The following is a 22,409-nucleotide window of genomic DNA, read 5'->3' as shown; positions in this document are numbered from 1 at the left end:
ACTAATTGCACTGCTGTTATTTATTTACTGAGATTTGTTTTTACAAATTTACAAGGATTTGTTAATAGAAACATCATTGCTAATTGCATTGCTGTTTCAGTAACATTTCACTGTAAATTTGTCACAAAGGAATATATGTACTTCCATATTAAAAATATATATTTATTAGCAATTTTTATTTTCTACTAAATACTTGATTGCTATTATTGTAAGATTTGACTGCATCTTGATTACTATTATGATGGTATGAACAAAAAAATATATCGCATTAGGTAATGGTATATTTGGAACATTTACAATCAACATAAAAACACAACAAACAACATTAAAACAACATATGGATTAGTATAAATCTGATTATATTCTTTTTCAATACGTTTTTATGTTACATTTATCAGTTCTCAAAAAATGGAAACACAGCACAAATCTAAACTTTAAGCTGGAAGACAAATTAATTTAAATTTTTATTATGAATTGACATATTTAATATGAATTATACAATAAAATTTATAGAGTAAATTTATAATCTAGTGACAGAAATTAAGATAAATTATTCTGAAAGTTTTCTGTAAATATCTTTAAAAAATATTTAAAAATTGAAAGCACTAGATAAATTATATTTCAATGTGTGAAAGAAACATGTCCTAAATTCACTAAAATAAGTTATTTTTAATGTTAGTTTTTAAATAGAAAAGATATTTCACTTAAGTAATTAATATTTAGTTCATATATAGAATGTAAAATTATCAACATGACATAGTAGTTAACATTATCGTTCCTACCCTTTAAGATGTGTCCATATTATTATTTCATTTATAAAAAACCTCAGAATTAGTCATATTTTTTCATATATTTAATGTGCCTTTAAAGTTCTTAAAGATAACTCTTTCTATTATAGTTCTTAGTTTGAAATATTTCTGCATTGTTTTATAATATTAAACCAAATAGAAACTAAAATGCCAGATAGCTTTTTTAAGACTTTTTTGTTGTTGTTAATTTATACAATAATTTTGTTATGAATTTTTGAAATTAGGTATGGGAAAGTCTTCCTATTTGAAACCATCTGCAAGAGATAGAGGTAAATGTAAAAAGTTTTGGCGAGCTGAAAAAAGACTCAGGTAAGATACAGAATTTACAGAACTTTGTTACATCTTTTTTGCAATTGCTTAGCTTTCCATCATCCAATTATGCTTTTAAACTACTTCTTATCATTAATATAAATATAAGTTCTCAATCTTTCATAAGTACCTTTAAACATTAGTTTAAAAATAATGATTTCAATGTTTTTTATTTCTGTTAAAAAAATTCATGAATTCTCAGTGTAGGAACTTTTAAGACTCGAACTTATTAGTTCTCGATTTTTATATTATTAGTTCCCTATCTTTTCAATGCCCTTGGGCCTTAAGGGCACAAGAATATCTTTATATCCATTCTAGTCCCTGGTGATAGACCTTGGTTTTTTTTAGCCAAAAATACCTAATAGCTTAAGTTAAGTCATCACTTGATTAGACCACTCAAGTCGAAACAGCTCAGTGGTTTTGGTACTTAACTGTCATACTAAAGGATTGGGGTTTGATCCCCCTTAGCAGCTTGAAGTCCACTAGCTTCAGATCGATGGGTACCATTCCACAGTAAAATTGTTATTGGTTAAGGTTAGTCGTTCTTAGTGGTTACCTCCATTGACTTTAAAATAGTTATCAAAGGTACATGATTTTTCACAAGTGATTTTAGTATTAGTCGGTGTCATTTTCTTGAGGCGGAAATACCTCTTTTGTTGGCATCACAAAAAGATTTATCAATGAATAAAATTTAGCGCCTATAAGAATAATCCCAACTTATGTGCAACTATACGTGTAAAAATAAATTTACCAATTATAAGTGATAGAAATATTTAAAATTAGTAAACAATTATGCTTTTTACGTAAGTTAGCCTTTAGTTTTATATCAAAAAAATTAGTTAGCTTTAAATATGAGTGGCAACTCTGACCATGCCGTTGGTCACAAAATCTTGAAGCCTTAATTTCCGTGACCTTCCTGGCTCTGTTGAGGGAATGCTTTACTTTAAGTAGGATCACTTAGAATCAGATAATTTTATGTTTATTATTATGAAAATATTATTATGAATATTTAAATGAATTCAATTTTTATGAGATTATTATCATGAAAATAATTTTTTGCTTGTACTTCAGAAATTCTTTTTGAATTCATTTATTTTTAGTGCCTAATAAAAACACTTTAATTGACTTATAATTTTTAGGTTTGCCATTCGCCATGCATCCAAATCTCAAACATTTTATTGGGTTGTTATTGTCCTTGTATTTTTAAATACTGTATGTGTAGCTGTAGAACATTATAACCAACCTGAATGGCTGGATGATTTTTTATGTAAGTAATTGTCTCAATAACCACCAAATTATTACTTTTGCTATCAAACATATGTGTGCATATCTACATTATCTAAATTTGTTTATCTTCCTTCTTCAGACTATGCAGAATATGTATTTTTGGGACTCTTCATTTCTGAAATGCTTTTGAAAGTTTACGCCCTTGGAGCACGCATTTATTTTGAATCTGCCTTTAATCGTTTTGACTGTGTTGTAAGTTTTTGATTATATTTTAAATTATTCAAAGCAATACCCATTTTGCATTTTCAGTTTTTATTTTTAATTTTTTTTTACTTGTATTAAATAAATTGTTAAAGGTAACTTTAGAATCCTTAGAATTTTTTTTAATTTGTTTAAAAGTCACCGCAAGGTTTAAGTTTATGATACTTGAAAAATTTCCTTTTCTGAAAAATTCTATTTTACTGTTAGCACTATTATTGTATAAGCTTTTTTTTAATTCAAACTGTTTATGTATATATATATATATATNAGTTACAAATATGGATCAAACATGGAAAAATATTTTTTTAAATTAGCAGAAGAACAAAAAAGACTATGAAAAAAATTTTCACTAATTTGAAATTTTTTAAATTAAAAAAAAGGTAAAGACAAGATATAATCTTGTCATCAGCTCGCGCGATTATATCTGAAATATTTATATTTCTTTTTTACATGTTTTCTCAATATTTTTAATTTATTTTATGAGATCTACAGCTTATACGCAATAAATAAAACTTATTATTATTATTTTTAGTAATTTTTTTTCATTTATCTCTCTTTTTACTTTTTGCCTTTTTTATGTTATGTTACATATATATACTGAAGTAAGCAATAACTTATTTCATTAAGGTTTAAATTTCTAAACGAATTAATTTTTTGCTATATTTTTTTAATCTTCCTATAAGTTAGCCTTGAGTTATATCTGAAACAGAAGCATTTTGTTTAGCTGACGCTGCTCAGAAAGATTTTTTTTTTTATTTATTTTGTCTAGCTTTTATAATCTTGGTCTATTACATTAAAATATTTTTTTGGTACTTATAACTTATTTTGAAATGGTTTCATTTTTAGCTATCATATTTTCATTGTTAATCCTAAGTTATCATATGAATGTTGAATACGTACATATGAATTATTTTTCATACGTTATTATCCTTAACTATTATTTTTCTAAATCTCAATATTTTGCCTTAATGTGTTGATTTTTTTTAAAAATCTTGTTCTACTTTGTGTATGAAAGCTAAAGTGTTTCTTTTATTTAAAATTTTATTGAAATTAAAAGTTTTTTTAACTATTTTTATTCAACATTTTAAATTCCTCCACTGCATGCATTACTAAAAAAAAATCAGTTCAAAGCAAGTCACCACACATTATGTCACCAAATGTTAAATTAATTTATAATTTACCGTTAATGAAAAAAATTAAATTGTAGTAGATTTATAACATAAAAAGTAACTTCTTATCTATTTTTTTCTTTTCTTTTTTTTTTTAGCCTACAAAAACTTCATCAGTCTTTTTAAAATTAATTTTTTAGTTTTCATCAAAAGAAAAAATTTTAATAAATTTTGTAATATTTTACTCCTGTATATAGAAAACATTCGAGTATATTATATACAAAAATTAACATGTTTCACTTATTATTCATCTATGAAGCTTAATTTATTATTATTTTATTTGATATTGTACTTTTAATGTATTAATTGAATAGTATTCATATAAAGCACTGCATATTCTGTTTTGCTTCCAAATAGTCATTCTCCTTAAAAATGTTACAATCTTGAATTTGTAAAGTTCATACTCAATTCTATTTCACGTAAATTTAAATGTTTCACATTAAAGTTTTTTCATTCTGATTCAGGTAATTTCTGGTAGTATATTTGAAGTTGTATGGTCCAGTGTGAGAGGAGGCTCATTTGGTCTTTCTGTTCTTCGAGCGTTACGATTGCTCAGGATATTTAAAGTTACAAAGTAAGCTATTTTTCTCTTTTTTTTCTCATGCTCTAAACAAATATTACTTAAGTTTATATTTATCTTTTCCAAAGGTTATGTTAAAAGTCTCCTGTATCGAAATGTGGATATATTTCAGATTTATCCTTCTTGTAATAAATATATTCTAAATGAAAAGAACTTTTTTTATTCTTTTTCATGACCAATCAAAATTAAATGTAATGCTTGGTAGTTGCTACATAAAAAAGTAATGATAAAATAAGTGTATATATTAGAGACTGGCTCCGCGTGAGGTCCGGCTCATTTACCGAAAAAAGGTTTCGAGCTAGCTCAGATTCAAAATAAAACTTTTACTTTTAATTTACAGCCATCTTCTGTTCAGGGCTTTTACTCTGTGAGGCTAGCACTAATTGTCAAAAGACTTTTATTTAGCATAATATTTTGATTCTTATTTTTTAATTTTTGTTTCAGTTAGTTCAGTTTTTTCTTCGCTTTTTCTTTCACAGGTTAGTGATAGAAAGTTTTTAATTTTCTAATTTCTTTGTGTTTAGAGCCAAGTAATGAATTGACGAAATTTTGCCTTTTTCCACTGTATATCTTGGACTCCATGTAATCTTATTTATCTCCGGCTCGGATTAAATTTCTTTGTACTCAATCAGGCTCGGACCTCCAAAAACAATCCCGCTCCCCTCTCTAGTGTATATATAAGATTGTGACATCGAGAAAAGGTTGAAAACTCTGGGTTTTTTCCCTGTATTTGTCATATGCTAATTGTTTTTAAGATTTATTCCTTGTTTTTTAAACTCCATTCCCACTCCATCATTTTCATTGTGCCCTTATTTGATTCCCTAAAAGAGTTTATCATCTCATGTATTTGGATTTTACTACCCTAAGATGCCATACACAGCCTTCCTTTCTTATTATTTTTCCTCTTTTAGTCAACTCAAATATAGTTTCTATCATCCTTTAATTTTGTTAAGAGTGAGTACATACTAATTAATATAAGTTAAGTAAAAATATTGTATATGCATATTGAATATCCAAATCTGAAAAAGTCATCTATTCTAAATCTCAAAGTCATGGTTTGGTTAAAATTATGAAGCCTATTAGCAGAACTCAAACTTAACTGAGAATGTCTGTTTGAGACCATTGAAATCCAAGCCATGAAATGAAACAATAAGGAATTGTTCCTGAAATCGTTGTCCCATCATGCCTAATAGAAGGTAAAAGGATGGTGTGCAAGTTTGGTCTGCGAAACTGGGGAGAAATTTTATTTCTTTTCTGTTATGGCTTATGTCAGAGGAGAAAAGTTATGCTTTTCCAGGCTTCTGATGCTACCAATTTCTAAGCAGAAGGAAAATAAATAAAAGGAAAAGATAGTTCATATGTTGTCATCATTGCCAAATAGGGTATACTTTCTTAGATAGAAAGTAAAATTTTCTTAGTTACTTCCCCTGCTTATCAAGTTATACAAACATCTTAAATTATTCCAACTGCTGTGTATGAAGGATGATAATTTTCATTTTATGCAAAATATTTACTCAAATTTCCTCTTTATTCAAATTTCCCCATTTAAATTTACATTACAAACTGAATACTTATATTTATGCTTATCACAATATTTTTTTAAATAGTCTGTGAAGCTGCTAAACCTGTTGTCACAGAGAAGGAGACAGAGGTGCTAAGCCAAATTTAGCCTGTGACAGTAGCACCTAACTTCGGCCTGTTACTGTCATAAGTTACTTGTGCACTTTAGCAAATTTATTTTATTTGAAATCAAAAGTTTGTCTACTTTAAAAATCAAAGTGATTTTTTATAAATTTGATATATTTATCTCATTAAAAATTGTTTTATTTTCTTTTAAAAGTTATGTTAACTTATTTGTCTTATGTTTTCAGGTATTGGTCATCCCTTCGTAATTTAGTGATTTCATTGCTCAATAGTATGAGATCCATCATTAGTTTGTTGTTTCTACTCTTCCTTTTTATACTAATATTTGCTCTTCTTGGAATGCAGTTATTTGGAGGAGCGTAAGTGTTACTTTTTCTACTATTTATAATATATTTTGAAGTGTTTTAAACTATTAGCACATATATAAAGATAGTGTTATTATGGAGGAAGACATAAGACTAAGAAGCAGTATGAAGTGTTTGTAAAAATGGGTAAAAGCATTTTGCTGTTTTATTCCTTTAAACAAACATCTTCATTAGTGAGAAAGACTTCCATTTGGCATCTGCGCGAACATGGTCTCCAAGTTTTGTATACACTGGATCCTTGCATGCAAGAAAAAAGGTAAAACTTCTTGCCTTCCCAGGCAAGCCACTATATATATATATATATATATATATTATTTATTGCAAATACAAAGATAAAATAAGAGTCTTACACTTTAACAGAGTAATTCAGTTGATGCAAACAATTATGCTGATAAAGAAACATCCCTTATTAGTGCTTAGTGCTGACATATCCCAACAAAAATCATATGGCTTTAAAAAAAACTTTTTATTTTTTCTGTCGGAGTAATTCAATTGGTGAAAACCAATGTGCTAATAAAGAAAAATACCTTATTAGTGCTGACATATTTGTATACCAAGAAAAATCATGTGACTTTTAAATATTACATAAATAAAATTCAAATATTACATAAGCAACTAGCAGGGGAAAGGAATCTGTTGTTAGCTTATTTTTTTATACAAGAGGGGAAGGGCAATGAACAATGCTTACATAAGAAATTTTTTTACGTAGCTTTCAAAACTTTTCATAAAACACAAAAAAATAATAAAATTTAGGGAAACATTATGCTTGAAATGATAGGACAAAAAATTCTAGGAATTTCATGCATCAAAAGTTTTAAACACTGAAGAAAAACAAAAGCTATGCCTAAAAAAAATAATCTTCTTAAAATTTTATTATATGAATTGATTTTTTTTTCAAAGTTACATTATTTATTTAAATTTAATCCTAAATTTAGATCTCTACAGCAAAAGTCAAACAGAAAAAGGAGAGGAAGTTTTGATTTCTTACTTAAGGATGAGAGAGGAATTGTGATTTGTTTATTTTGCTGACAAGGGGGGGGGAAGAGTCCAAAATTGCCAAAAAACATGCTTACGTAATGATTTGAATAGCCCCATAGATATATAGCTGATATATAAGGGTATATGTAACAAATATCTATATATAAAGGGTCTATAATAGATCTTATATGTACAATAGATATTATTGAATTTAATTTTAAAAGAATTTACAAAAAAAACATTTGTATCTTTATAGCTTCAATTTTCCTGAAGGTACTCCACCTGCAAACTTCAATACTTTTCCTATTGCCTTGATTACAGTATTTCAGGTAAATTGATTTTTTTTTCGACATTTTTGTGATATGTTTTGCACACCCTCTACTTTTTATCTTTTATTCTCTTGCAGAATTTTTATTGCATTTGATAAGATATAAAAAGTGTTGAATTAATATAATGCACTCACATTCATAATAACATTGTGTATATTTTGTGCATAAATTGTTGACTTACAAAGTTTGCGAAATTTTTTATTTTGTGAAATAATTAGGTTTCATATCTTTTGAAAAAAAAGGATTTGATTTTTAAAAGAAATTATCTCACTAAAATAGCTCATTAAAATAAATGTCTCTTTTGTTTGTTTGTTTTTTTGTCACTAAAATTTATAGTGTTATGCAAAACATGGTTTTTTACCCTTTCTCTTCAGCAAAAAATAACTACTTTAGGAGCTATTCAGATCCTTTCTTCTTTTTTCATGTTTTCTTAAATTTTTTGCATTAACTTAATTATTTTTTTTAATCTAGTTAAACTGACTATTTCTTTTCGTATGCAGATACTTACTGGAGAGGATTGGAATGAAGTTATGTATAAAGGTATTGAATCGCAAGGGGGTATAAAGAAAGGTGGAATGGTGTATAGTTTATATTTTATTATTTTGGTGCTCTTTGGGAACTGTATCCTTTCATTCTGTTGAATTACTTACACTGTTTTAAAACTGTTTATTTTTAATCCTTATACCAGTTGCATTTCTGTAAGGTGATGAAAAATTTAATGATAAAAATATTAAATTTTTTCTAGTTATTTTAAATTCTACAACATTTTCCAAGCTTTGTTGTGAAAAATTTCTTTATTGTCAAAATTAGTTGTATTTCATAAACTTTGCTTTGTTCTTAATCTGTTGCACTTGCAATTGAAATCCTATTTATAAAGTACAGTGAACTCTTTGTGTCAGAAAGAAGAAAAAAATGAATATGTTTTGGATAATGCAGCAAAATTTTTTCAAGCATTTTTGTGAAAATTTATTTTTTATTTATTTATTTTTTTGGATACTAAGCATACTTTGCTTGAGCCTTTGTTTTGTTTTCATCCAATTGCACTTGTAATTAAAATTATATTATAAAGTATCGTAAAATGCATGTTTTCTTCAGTTAGTCATAATTTGATTCTATTTCAAAACATGTATACTTAAGGAAATTTTTAAAAAAAGATTTTATGTGTTTTTGTGATTCGATAATTATGGTTCTGCACTTTGTTCTTCACAGATTCTATCCCGTAATATTTTGCCCTTGTAAGTTTTTTGTCATACTATGATTTATTCAGTTGAGATTAGTTTGTAGGATGATAAAATTAATCTGTTTCTACCATTTAAACAAGACAATTAAGCATAGATCTAAATGTAAAATTATAACAGTCGAAAGTGCTGCAATTTTTTAATTTTTTAACAAGCACCTCATTTATTGGCTTTGGAATTACAACTGATTCACTTATTTAAAGAATGATTGTAAAATTTTTTTTAAATTAATAAATTTGTTTGTTTTTCCTTCATTCTTTAATAAGACACTCTTTTGAATGTATTCTTGGCCATCGCTGTTGATAACTTAGCAAATGCGCAAGAATTAACTGCGGCTGAAGCAGAAGAGGCTGAAGAAGATAAAGAAGTATGTTCTATTTTTTTTTAAAATATATTTTATCCTATATGTCTCAAAAAGAATCTCTTTAATATTTTTATACTGGTTAAATAAATCAAGTATTTTCTTTTTCATTAAAAAGTTCTAGAAGGTTGTAAAAGAATTCTCCTTCTACTCTTGTTTTGACTTCAAAATACTAATTGCTAATTTTCAGCTAAATGGTTTTATTCTCTTTAAATTTATTATTCAGTTTTTTTCATAGCAAATCGCATATGCATGCTTGCAAATTTGTTGTCATGTTTCTCATTTTTGTTTTATATTCACTCGCATTATGTGTTGTTATAGCGAGCTAAAGAAGAATTAGATAAGGAACTAAAAGATCTGCAAATGGGAAATGACCCTCCTCAGGTTAATATTTGCCCACCTTCTCCAATGAATAATGCAGAGAAAGGAAAAAATTTTAATCTGTAAGCTTGCATTTTTATTTTTTTTAAAAAATAGTTTTAGAACGAAATTGCATGTTACTGAAATTTTTATATTACATTTTCATTACAATCATTGTATATTTCATATCATTATAGATTTAATGATTTTTTTTGACTCATTAATAATCGTAAAACAAATTAGTATTTTACTGTTTATCTGACTATTTTTGATTAAATTTTACTTAAGAAAATGATAAATTGAATTGACCTATATTATGCATTCATTTTTAAATCTTGATTTTTTTATTTTAGCGAGAAAGGTAGCAACGAAGACATTGAAAAATCTAATCCACCTACAAAGCAAAATCTTGATGGTATGTTTTCACCATTTTTTTTTATAAAAAAATTATTTTTTAATCAACTTATGAGACTTAAAATCTTGCGTTTTCAGAAGTTTTAATTTTTATTGTGTTTTTTTTTTTTTTTTTAACTCGTTTGTTAATATTTTATCATTTTTGTTAGATGATGAGCCAGATGAGCCGATAAAAGTTCCCAAGCCAATTTTGCCCTATTCTTCCATGTTCATTCTTTCATCAACTAATCCGTAAGTATATTTTATTTTAAAAATATAAGTCAAGTTAGAATATTTTTGATTTTTGTTTGCTTTATAAAGAGCGTTAGCAAATTGTTTATTTTGAATTACTTTAAAAAGAACTCAGAAAATGTGTATTTTCTATGCATTATTGTTGAATGATGAGAAAAATTAAATTCAGGTGAACTGAAGCTTTAAACTACAAACAGCTTTACAAAAGTTCCCCTTTGTTTTTAAATTTAAGAATAAATGTATGTAGAAAATTTAGGTAAATCGATATAAAAGATTAATTATTATATTCTTACTTGACTTGGACAAAATAGTGAGTTTATGCAATACTAAAATTTATCAGTAATTTTTTCTTAATATTAAACTTTAATTACAAAGAAAAAATATATCTTTATCAATATTGAATGATGCATTTTCTTTTCTTTACAAATTTTCAACATAATTACATCAAATTTAAATTCTCTTGCAATTTATTAAACTAATATGCTTGTTATTAATGCAGCTGAATATTTTGTGTCATTATGTGCATGTTGAATAATTTCTACCATTCCTAGAGATAGCTAATACTTTCACATATTCTCACTTTTTAGTGTTAAAATGTTGAGCTTTTGAATAAAAATGACCAAAAGCTTATATATATTGAACTTAATATTCTATTAAAAACTACTGTGTAGTAAATTACGATTAAAAAATATAATCTTTTGTTTAAAACATGCTCTTAAAAAATTGAAATTTTCGAAAAATTGTTCATTAAAATTTCATGAAAGTTGCACTCTATTATTATACTCTAATATAATAATTATTTATCTAATTTAAGCCAAAAGTGGCATGAGTTTAAGACTTAGACATTAATCATGTACTTAAAAAATCACCTAAATTGTATATTTTTCAAAATTTCATTTATTTTCTCGCTTGTGGTCTAAAATATTTAGATAATACACATCAATTTTGATCTAGGACATGTTGCATATTAAGTCTTTCGAATTTAGTTCTAATTTTTCTTTTTCCCATGCATTTATTATATCAGTTAATATACTTAATGAATAATGATAATTTCTGAAATTTCTTCATGATGTATCCTGTAACTGTTTAATAAAATTATTATTGATGGTGCGAATTAGATAAGTAACATTATTTATGTATTAAATTTGATTGGATGGGTTGCATAATTGGATGTGTCTCTGGATATAGTCATGATTAAAAATAGGTAAATGATTGAAATGTCATGATAAAACAAATTAAGGCCGAAATATATAAAAGAGTAAATAAATTAAATTAAGGGGAATGTGATCATTAATGAAAGTGTTAGTACAATGCTAATGTGGGATAACAATAACCCAATAGGTTCAAAGGGTAACAAAATGTGAGGTTTGAACAAATTGGATAAATTGGTATCAACGAATTTGAATAAGGGTGAAACTGAAGTAATTAATGATAAATAGATAAATGACATGCTATATCCAAACATAAATATATCATTCAATGCAATTTTTGTGATGTTTCCAAAGAGAGAAAGTAAATGCCCATAACAATAAAAAAAGGTGATAACTATTAGCTATAAAGGTAAAGCTAAAAAAACAGTCACACAAAACTTTCTGTTGAACTAAACATTTATTTTTGTAAAACATTATTTTTTAAAACTACTTATTTTGATTATTTCAAAAAAACAATGTATATCTTCCAACACATTTTTGTGGCACAAGAAATATCTATTAACATAGAAATGGGTGACAAGAGAATTAAAACAAAGAAGGCGTCATAGATAAAAGTAAGATATAAAAGAATGAGTAAATTAACCGTTAAAGTAAATATGGAAAGAAAGCTTGAATTCTAGAGGGTTTTTAATGTTAAAGAAAATTAAGGTACAGAATGCTGATTTTTAATTTTACAGAAAATGAGTATAGATTTAATTTAAAATGAAAGTTAAGAAAAAAATGTAAAAAGAAATCCCTCGATATGGACCGAAGTCCGCATCTCCGAGAAAAAAGGTAACCTGCCCGAAGGCTCGAGAAAAAGAGAATGTATTAAAAAAGACTTGCAAAAATTCCTTAACTGGGGTAGACCAGAAAAATTACGGCCAATTAAATTTAAAGAGGCGGAGAGTTTGAAATTTAAAGGAAAGAGATTGGTTAGTTAGCCCCCCTAAAATTAAAAGAAGAAAAAGAAGGGCATGAATAGAGGGGTTGGTTGACTTTCCCCACAGGAAGTGCGATGACCGCAATGACCATGAGAAAGGTCCACAAGAAAGTTAAAATTGCTAAATTGAAAAAAAGGAATAACGTTTAAGGAAAAATTAAAGGCTTAGGTAAAATTAGAAATTGAATTGTCACATTACATTAAGTGTATATGTGACATATCCCAATATTGCTTTATTAATAATTATATAAAACTATTCAATTTCCTTTTTTTTTTTCAGGATCCGTCAAGTAGCTCATTATATAGTAAATCTTCATTATTTTGATTTATTCATCATGATCATCATCACACTCAGTAGTATAGCTCTAGCGGCAGAAGATCCAGTGGAAGAAAACTCTCCTAGTAATGCAATATTAAATTACTTTGATTATGCTTTTACTGGATTTTTTGCGATAGAAATGGTTTTAAAGGTAAGTAATTATTATATTATAGTAAATGGTTGTTGTTTTTACTATTTAATTTATGTTCAGCTACAGAAATTAATCTCTGTGATTATAAATTTTTGTAACAAATGTCATTACAAAAAAGAAATCGATACTATCAGGTAAATTTTTTATAGTACCCGCAAAAATATTTTTATTTATAGTTTTATTGATCTTGTCAAAAAAAACAACTTTTTTTTATTGCTCTGTACCTACAATGATGTACTCATTAAGTAATGTAACAAATGATTATATTACTATGCGCCTAAATTTAATTTATGTTTGATATAAATGTATTGTATGTTCACTCAAATTACATTATAATTTTACAGTTGTTAGCAATGATGTTTCTTTCAAATCAAAAACTGGTTTTTGATGTGACATGTCAGAAACCTTAGTCAAGTTTATAAAACTTAAGTGTTCGCTAATAATTATCTGATCACCTGCAAAAAGTTTTGAGGGAAAATTCTTAGCCTAAAAGAATTCTTACAAAATTTTTTATTGTTAAGAAAACATGTGTCAACTCTTGTATTTATTAGTATGAATTCCTTAAGTTTATGAGTGGGACCTTAAATTTGAGTTAATAAATTATTACTGTTCAAATATATTATTCAAAAATATTCAAATATCCAAATTGACAATTGGATAATATGCAATGTACAGTTTTTTATTTATAATTATTTAATATTTTCTACACCAAAATTTCGTTTTTGACAGTAATTTTCAAAACAAAAAGAGTGTTTAATGTCCAAATAATTGAAGAACATAATTGATTCATCACTTGTAATTCTATATGCATGTTTATTTATAAATACTTCTATAGCTTTATAATAGCTATAATTATCCTAACACCGAAATTTTGGGTTTTTGACATGACTTAAAACCGTCAACTGTCAAAAACTTGCCAATCCTGGTTGTAGGTAATATTAACCTTTTTACTGTGAACCCTATAATTAGAGCAAAAAGAAAAAAGCAGTTATTCAGTGTCTAAACCGTGCTTGAGGGAGAAGCTTTTATGCCAATTTGTCCTAATAGTGAATCATCTAATATAAATGTTTTGAAAAAGTCTGTTAAGCACGAAATATGCTTTATAAGCCAACAAACTTGTGCAAATAGATTTCATAGGTTAAAATTCTAAATAATTAGCAACTAAAATAATAAAAACAAAATAAGTATGATAATCTTACATTCATTAAATTCTTTTAATCTTATGACTCCTTAAATAATATTTGCCATAATAAAGAAATGTAAATGATTTTTTTTTTAATTGCACAACCATGAAATTCATTAGTTTTAAAGTAATGTTTAATTTGAGTATCTTCTGTAAATCAGTTCTTCAAGTTCTAAAGACCTCTATTTATAAATTTAATATTATTGTTATTATTTTTGCTGTAAATAAGTCANTGATTTTTTTTTTAATTGCACAACCATGAAATTCATTAGTTTTAAAGTAATGTTTAATTTGAGTATCTTCTGTAAATCAGTTCTTCAAGTTCTAAAAACCTCTATTTATAAATTTAATATTGTTATTATTTTTGCTGTAAATAAGTCAAATTAAACAATTGTAACAACAAAAAAAAAAGCGTAAGTAGCTTATTTCTGTTATAGAATCTTAAGAAAATTTAAAATCTTGGAGCTCTTATGTTCACTTAGTTTAGTGCAAAATCGGAGAGGGAGAAAACAATATTTTACAAATATTCACTCTACGTCTTTGATTGAATTTAATGGAAAAAGTTAATATTGAGGAGAATAAAAAATAATAATACGATGTATTAACCCATTACTTTTTAGGAAAATTAACTCTTTAACTTTCAAGAAAATTTTTGAGTATATTGTGATTTTGATGCATTTTGTTCTCTTGAATAATTAAAATATTTTTCTAATAAAATGTTATATGCTGTCTTGTTTAAAAAAATTTTAATCATTACAAATAAAAATTATATTTGTTCAAGATTTATACATCTATATCTATTTGCAGGTTATAGATCAAGGTGTTATCCTTCACCCAGGTTCCTATTGTAGGGATCTATGGAATATTTTGGATGCTATAGTTGTTATTTGTGCTCTTGTTGCCTTTGCCTTTGTGTATGTTTATTTGTTTTTTTTGAAATATTAGAACTAATGAGCTTGTTATGTATGTTTGATAGCTAAGTTCCATTGAATTTTTTAGAACTTTTTATATTTAGAATAAAATTAATTGTAAAGTTTCACTCATAATTTTGTGGTTTTTACTATTCTTTCAAAGCAGTAAACTTTTGTTTTAAAAGGTTTAAAAAATGTGTAAAATTTTCAAGGTGCAATGCAAAGTGTCATAAAAATTATTCAGATCTGAAGTTATGTAAAATGCCGACAAAAAAGTATTATTACAATTGTATTTTTAATTACTAAAATTTAATTAGTTCGTAATTAACTCAGGAAATTAACATTTTTTTCCTGGACATTACAAAATTAACTATTTTTGAGTTGCACTTTAAGAATAAGAAAATACAACATTGCAACTGGATTTATAATATGTGCTGTCATTGATAAAACAAAAGAAAAGAGTACTTAAAAATAATTTATGTAAAAATAAATTCAAGTGTAATTAGTGATAGTGGGCACAAATTATGTTTACCAGCTTAGAATTTTTATCCTTTATGTTTATAAAATTTTGCTTAATTTATGAGTTATTATCACATAAAACAATACATTTTGTAATAGTTTGTATTTTATCAGTCTTTAAATTGTATTTTAATTGCTATTAATAATTAAGCTGAAAAATGTTTTAAATTTGTATTTATTTGTACTATAAATATTTGTTGCTATTGTTGTAGTTTACTTTTATCAATACTTTTGTGAATAGTTTCCAATGCATTCAAAGTTAAATTTGAATTTGTTTTAAGCAATAATAATAAACAAAATTATTATTTACTAATTTAAAAAAAAGCATGAAAACATTAAACTTTTTAAAATATTAGCATTTAAATTCCTTGCATTATAGTTAGTTTTCATTCAATATCTACTATAAATATTTTTGTAGAGTTCTTTCTTTATGTTCAATTAGAATGAATATAAAATTTTACTATTTTTTATGTATTAATTTTTTTTCATATCTTTACAGTGGAAGCTCTACCGGTCAAAATCTTAGCACCATTAAATCTCTGAGAGTTCTTAGAGTTCTCAGACCGCTCAAAACTATAAAAAGAGTACCTAAGTTAAAGGTTAGTTCTTTGCATAATCAGGAATAGGCTAATTCAGGTTGGCCACTGTCAAAAACAATTTAAAAGAAAGATTGGAGAAAAAAATAATTTTTACTGTTTGATATCAACCAAAATATATTTGTAAATTAAAGGAACTATATTTAGATGTCAAAACTTAAAACAAAGAGGCAACTTAACTTATTGTTCAACTTAACTCCTAAAATTTAAAATGAAATTGGAACCTTTATGGAATTTGCAGCAACCTCAGCATTTGCAATCACTTTTTAAATTTTTTTTCCAGTTGTGGCCACCTTGAAATTTCTTTAAATCTTTATTGAACATTGATAAGAATTTGATGAAATATGTATGCTAGAGATGTATATAACTAATTACATGTGTTTTATTCTTTAAAATGTGAATCTAATTAACTTCAAGGCAAAAAAGCATTACTTTGTATAAAAGTAACAGGAAGAAATTTATGTTTAAATCTAGTTAAACTTCCTGGTAAATTTATAAATATAAGCAGGGGTCTGTTTTTGTAAAATTGTGAAAAACTACTCATAATTTGTGAATATAAAATAAGCGTTAAGTCACATTCTTTCAATCAGGGTCCTGCTTTTGTGAATTTGTGCAAATAGGGTCCTGTTATTGCTGAAAACCTTTTCAAGAAGTTTTTAAATTGTAATTAGATACAAGATTATGCTCAACAATTGCTGCTACTAAATTAGATATACAACATACAAATATTTGGTACTTTGCCTATACGGCTCAACGCAGAATATTCATTTCGGACGAATAATGGAAACAAAATCACTCACATTTTTAATATTTTCAATTGACATATTTTAAATAACACAACTTAGTTATGTATCACTTTTGATGTGTTACACATTAAGTAAACTTAAACAATTCTTAAATTTATTATATTTTATTTAAAAAATTGCCTGAAGTTAATTTTTATTTACATAATATTCTATTAGGTAATTTTATGAATAAATATAAATTTATCAATTAATTATTTACAAAAAAAAATATGATTTAATATTAATGAGAATGTGCACACCATGATTGTAAAAGTAGAAATATTTTCTTAAAATACTACATTTGAAATTTAAACTTAGGGAAACTTAGTTTGCCTCTAACGGTCTTTCCCCCAGGGAAGGGTTTATTCGATTAACAAAATAATAATGAAGATAAACATATTTGTGAAGGGTCCGATTAAAAGATAAATTATTTTGTGAAGGGTTCGTTAACGAACCCAAATTTCTTCTAAACAGACCCCTGATAAGTAAATTTTTTTACAAATAAAATAAAAACTCATTTTTTTTAATAGTTTACTTTACAGTATCACTATTAAAAGCATATTCAGTGAAACCTCCAGGAAAGACCACCTCTATGTAATGACCTCCTCTATTTATGACCATTTTTGGGATACACAGAATTTTTTTCATAGACTTTGTGTTGAAGAAAACCTTTAGAAGAGACCATCAAAACCTCTTCTAGTGACCGGAAATCCTTCGCACCAAATGCAGAAAAGGTTAATTAAGGAAACATAATAAATTATCAAAACAAGAAATCTTAACAAAATAAATAAGTAGATAAAAATCTATTCAAAATATTTGTGTGAGGCTCTTATTTAGAGAGCTCTTTAACAATCTCTAAAAAACTATCTTTAACCTCATGTTGCAGTCAAAGTGCACTTACACGATGCTATTAGTGATTTATTTAAAATTAAATTAGAGATAAAAAGTCATTATAGAAGAAACTAAGCATTTCAAACAAGCTTTAAAGCTAACTAATTTCTATGATGTGAAATTAAATACAAACTTAAATTGTTTATTTGTTTATTCTATCTTTCATGATTGGTAAATTTGTTTTCACACATAATTATATCAGTAGGGATCATTTTTATTGATGCTCAAATTTATTCATCAATTCAGTTTTCATGATGCCAACACAAGTGGCATTTCCGCTCCAAGAAATTTTCATGGGCTAAAGTTAAAATTGTTTGTGAAAAATCATATATTTTTTTTAAATTTTGAACTTAATGAAGGTAACCCCTAAGAACCATCAACCTCCATTAACAACCATTTTACTGTGAAACAGAGAGTGGTCCCTCCCTAGGGGTTTCATTGTACTATGTGAATTTTATTTGTTATATATATAAAATTCTTACTGAAAGGTGATATAAAACAGGTCTCAGGCCAGGTCATTCGAAAATATTATTTATTATATCATTTCATACTATTGAGAGAACATCGAAATCACACAAAAGTACTTCCGTGTAAAAGTTTGGGAAAATCTTGCAAACTTATCCCGATAATCTCTTGAGTTACAAACAAAAAGGGAATTCTAATTATAAATCGTTCAAAAAATTGGTCGAGTTATTTCTCAGGATTGGTTAAGGGAAAATTTTAAAATTTTTATTCTAGCAATTTTTATTCTAAATTTAGAGCTAAAATGCCAGGCGTGAATAATGAATGTAAGAAAGGGTTTTGTTTTGAATAATAAATTAAGAAAGAAAATTTAGATAAAGAAATAACATAAAAAAATTTGTCAAAGCGTTTTATGTTACATATATTTCTTATATCTCTCTGCAACTTAAAAAACAACATTTTCATTTTAACAGTGATTAAAATATTAAATACTGGATTTGTTGCTGGGCACTGCTATCGAAGTTATAGATTAGTAATAGTAGCTAAGTTACAGATAAGCTGAATACACTCATTTTTCAAAGTTTTACAACATAATTGTTTAGTTATTACTTTGTAATTCATTTTACTTATACCTGTGTTTCTGTGCGAATTTTTACACGAGTCATGAAACAAATTAGTTTTCTTAATTTTCCTCCTAATCACATGACATTTTAAAATTTGTGTTTCTTAACTGAACTTTACTTGCTTATTTATTCAGTTATTACTTTTGTAATTTATTTTTCTTACATCTGTTTGTTTGAGTGCAAATGTTTACAACAGTTAAAAACAATAATAGTTTTCTTTATTTTCCTCCTGACCAAGTAACAATTTCAAATCTGTGTTTTTCTAAATTTTTAGTTAAATATTTGTTATCCACTTATGGTTGGTATTTTAAAATAACTATAATTCAGTATGTTTTTGTCCTAAAATGTTTGACTTTTTTTTCAGGCCGTTTTTGATTGTGTTGTAACATCCTTAAAAAATGTCTTCAATATCCTCATTGTTTACATTCTGTTTCAATTTATATTTGCTGTGATAGCTGTTCAATTATTCAATGGCAAATTCTTTTTTTGTTCTGATCAGTCTAAGCTTACTGAAGACGAATGTCAGTAAGTACATTACATTCCATCTTCGTTGCCCTTTTTTTTCTGTCATTTTGTAAAGGCTTAAGATAGTTTTATAGTAGACTAATGTGTAGAAAAAAATTTATCTCACAAAAGTTTTAGTTTTCCTTCCGCTGCACTTTGTAATTGTATTTTTTTTGTATTGCAGTAAATTTTTAACTTATTAATATTAACTTTTTAAAGTTTGGAATCTAACTATGTGATTATAAATTATAAAACTTATTTTTGTATAGTAATTAACTACTTAATTAAAATTATGTTTTACTAAGTCATTTACGAAAGCAATGTTCTAAAGTGTTCTTTGAATCTTTTATTAATGGAGACGCAATTCCCTACATTACTGATCAACCATTTAGGAAAAATTTAGTAACTTTGGGGAAAATCAAAAACTTTTCTCAAACAACAGTATGCAGTTTTAAATATAGCTACAGGAATTATTTACAATTATCTGTTTTAAATGTAATGACTGCAACGAAAATATCAAGATTGATGAATTTCCTATCTATTTATATTTTGTTTCCTATCTATTTTATTCTTTTTACATATTAAAAGTTATTTTTGTCAAAATATTTTTTTCTGTTATTAGCTCTACAAAGCAAAAGAATTTATTCGTAATTCAATACATCTTAAACTTGTATGATTCAAAATATAGAAAGAGTAAAAAAAAAAATTTTGTTTTGCATTTAACTGCATCTTGAATATGCACAGTCTTACATATTACAAGCTCACACACAATTCATACAAGAGGATGCAATATGCTTTTCTAATTCTCAAACTTTTGCTATCCATTGACAATTGAAAAATGTTTGCTTTGAAAGCTCGAAAATGTTTAACCTTAAATATTTTTAAAGTGAATTTCTTCACTCAAATACAAAAATGTTCTAGTGGGTATTAAAATGACATGATGTCTATAGAATAGGAAATGGGACATCATATATCTGATTTTATGAAGGAATGGTTGCAGTAATGGAGGGTTATGCTAAAGAGTTAAAAATTAACATATTACAGTTATATTTCAGTTATTAATTTCACTATATCTAATTAATTTTTAAATGAAGTTTGTTATAAAGCTTCTTTTTTAACTTTAATGTAGCATTTTATCTCTTATTTTATACTTTTTGATGTATTCAATAAAGTCAATATTTTTCTTTAAGAAAATCATGTTTAATTGAAACTTTTTTTTGCAGAGGTGAATATTTTAAGTTTGGTGATGGCGATAAACCGCCGAAAGTAGAGGAAAGGAAGTGGGATAAACGTAAATTTCATTACGATAATGTCGCTGCAGCGATGTTAACATTATTTACTGTACAAACAGGGGAAGGGTGGCCTTCGTAAGTTCATTTTGCTTTTTAATTACTGCTTATTAATTTTTAATTTAACCTTTGCTTGCTGTGTACCATGTTGTACTGTCACATGTGGTCGACATTTTGTACCAGCCGTATCAGTAAAACGTAATCTGTATAACAAAGTGCGCCATCAATTCTTTAGAGTGCACAAACATTTAACTGGTTTAATTCCAAACAATAAATTGCTACTATCATGGATTATAATAGTGAAGTAAACCCTTATTTTATTACCTGTGCTTGAAGATAACAAAAATTGTGCAAAATAACTAATACCTTTGTAAAATAGAATACCGTAAACCGGGGTGAGTCTACCCATTTTTTCAGTTTGTCAACTTTCAAGTGGTCAAACTTTTGTAAATATTAAAGAAAAAAGGCTTTTAATAGGTGTTTCGGAATCGCTATTTATCCCTCTTTAAAGCTGTGAAATCGATTTTAGAAAATATTAACAGTTACGCTGTTACTGTATATTTTTATAGAACTGCTGACAAATCTCTCGTATGGGGCGAGTCTACCCATTCTACTAAAATGAATGTTAACATTGTAAATAATCAAATTTTACTATTAAATTGTTATTTTAGTTACTATATAGGATATTTATGAAGTAAAATTCATAACTTTATTATATATTCCATTTTTTTATTCATAAAATAACACAAATTGAGTATTTGATCGATTATCACATTTTGATCACAGTTTTGTTTTTATAATCATTAACATTATAAAATAACATTTTTTTCTGATTATTGTTGATAAAAATAAATTAAAATTAATATAAATTTACAATTAAATAATTAATAAATAATAATAATTAAAGATTATTAACAAAATCGAAATTCAAACATTGGGAATCATGAAAAATCCTTTTCCCATTCTTTTGGGAGGTAATAATAATTTATAAATAATAATTTATTTAACTTGCATTAAATAAAAAAAGTTAATTTTGTAATATAAAAATTGAAAAAATAGGTAAAATAAACATATTTTATATTTACATTTATATTTAACCTATAAATTTTCTTATTAATGATAAATTTATCAATGCAGAATTAAAATAATATACTCAAATTCATTTAAAATGACTTAATTTTAATATAAACAAAGTTCTAAATTATATTATTATGCTTTATTAAAACTAAATACGAATGGGTAGACTCGCCCCGCGAATTCTGGCTTTTTGTTTACAACAGCAAAACTTACATTCTTTTTGGTTTTTTCCATATAAAATTAATGTAATCTTAGTCTTAGATAAGTGTGTAACTTAACCAAAGTGAAAATAGTAATAATAATAATAAACTTACGGAGCACCAACTAAAAGTTTGCTGATTTTGAATACAAATCTCTCAAAAGACGTTTGAACAGGTCAGTTAAAAAGACACCAAATAAATAAAAACGGATCAAGCTACTACAGCGCCATCTTCCTTAGAGTCTGAACTAAGTCCTCCGTCGGTAAAAAAAAATTTATTTGCAATTTAAAATAGTGAAAATTAAATAAAACTAAAATGGGTAGACTCGCCCCGGTTTACGGTAATAGTATTTGAAATCTTTGTTTTTCAATGCTATTAAGCAATTTTTTATAATATTCTTTTAGAATTTCATGGGTCTGACTTTTTTTAAGTGTTGCCTCCTTATTTATATTTTCTTGATTCATTAATTTAGCATGATATTTTATTAACGG

At 26.1% G+C, this 22,409-nt stretch overlaps 1 protein-coding gene across 1 annotated transcript in view; it reads left to right on the top strand.

Annotated features, from left to right (window-relative positions):
* LOC107438207 (voltage-dependent calcium channel type A subunit alpha-1) overlaps positions 1-22,409 on the top strand; it is a 282,265-nt gene that overhangs the window by 184,270 nt on the left and 75,586 nt on the right. The window contains exons 13-28 of the mRNA XM_043038639.2: positions 1,034-1,118; positions 2,258-2,385; positions 2,485-2,597; positions 4,240-4,349; positions 6,227-6,358; positions 7,599-7,671; positions 8,172-8,292; positions 9,176-9,276; positions 9,592-9,713; positions 9,984-10,045; positions 10,194-10,275; positions 12,689-12,878; positions 14,869-14,975; positions 15,991-16,090; positions 19,213-19,373; positions 20,576-20,719. Of these exons, the coding sequence (XP_042894573.2) occupies positions 1,034-1,118; positions 2,258-2,385; positions 2,485-2,597; positions 4,240-4,349; positions 6,227-6,358; positions 7,599-7,671; positions 8,172-8,292; positions 9,176-9,276; positions 9,592-9,713; positions 9,984-10,045; positions 10,194-10,275; positions 12,689-12,878; positions 14,869-14,975; positions 15,991-16,090; positions 19,213-19,373; positions 20,576-20,719 (1,831 nt within the window). The remainder of the gene's footprint in view (positions 1-1,033; positions 1,119-2,257; positions 2,386-2,484; positions 2,598-4,239; positions 4,350-6,226; positions 6,359-7,598; positions 7,672-8,171; positions 8,293-9,175; positions 9,277-9,591; positions 9,714-9,983; positions 10,046-10,193; positions 10,276-12,688; positions 12,879-14,868; positions 14,976-15,990; positions 16,091-19,212; positions 19,374-20,575; positions 20,720-22,409) is intronic.

This window comes from Parasteatoda tepidariorum, chromosome 8, assembly GCF_043381705.1.
Source record: "Parasteatoda tepidariorum isolate YZ-2023 chromosome 8, CAS_Ptep_4.0, whole genome shotgun sequence".
In the NCBI taxonomy this organism is placed as follows: domain Eukaryota; kingdom Metazoa; phylum Arthropoda; class Arachnida; order Araneae; family Theridiidae; genus Parasteatoda; species Parasteatoda tepidariorum.
Note: the sequence above shows the minus strand (reverse complement) of the source record. Positions and strands in the feature narration are given on the sequence as shown.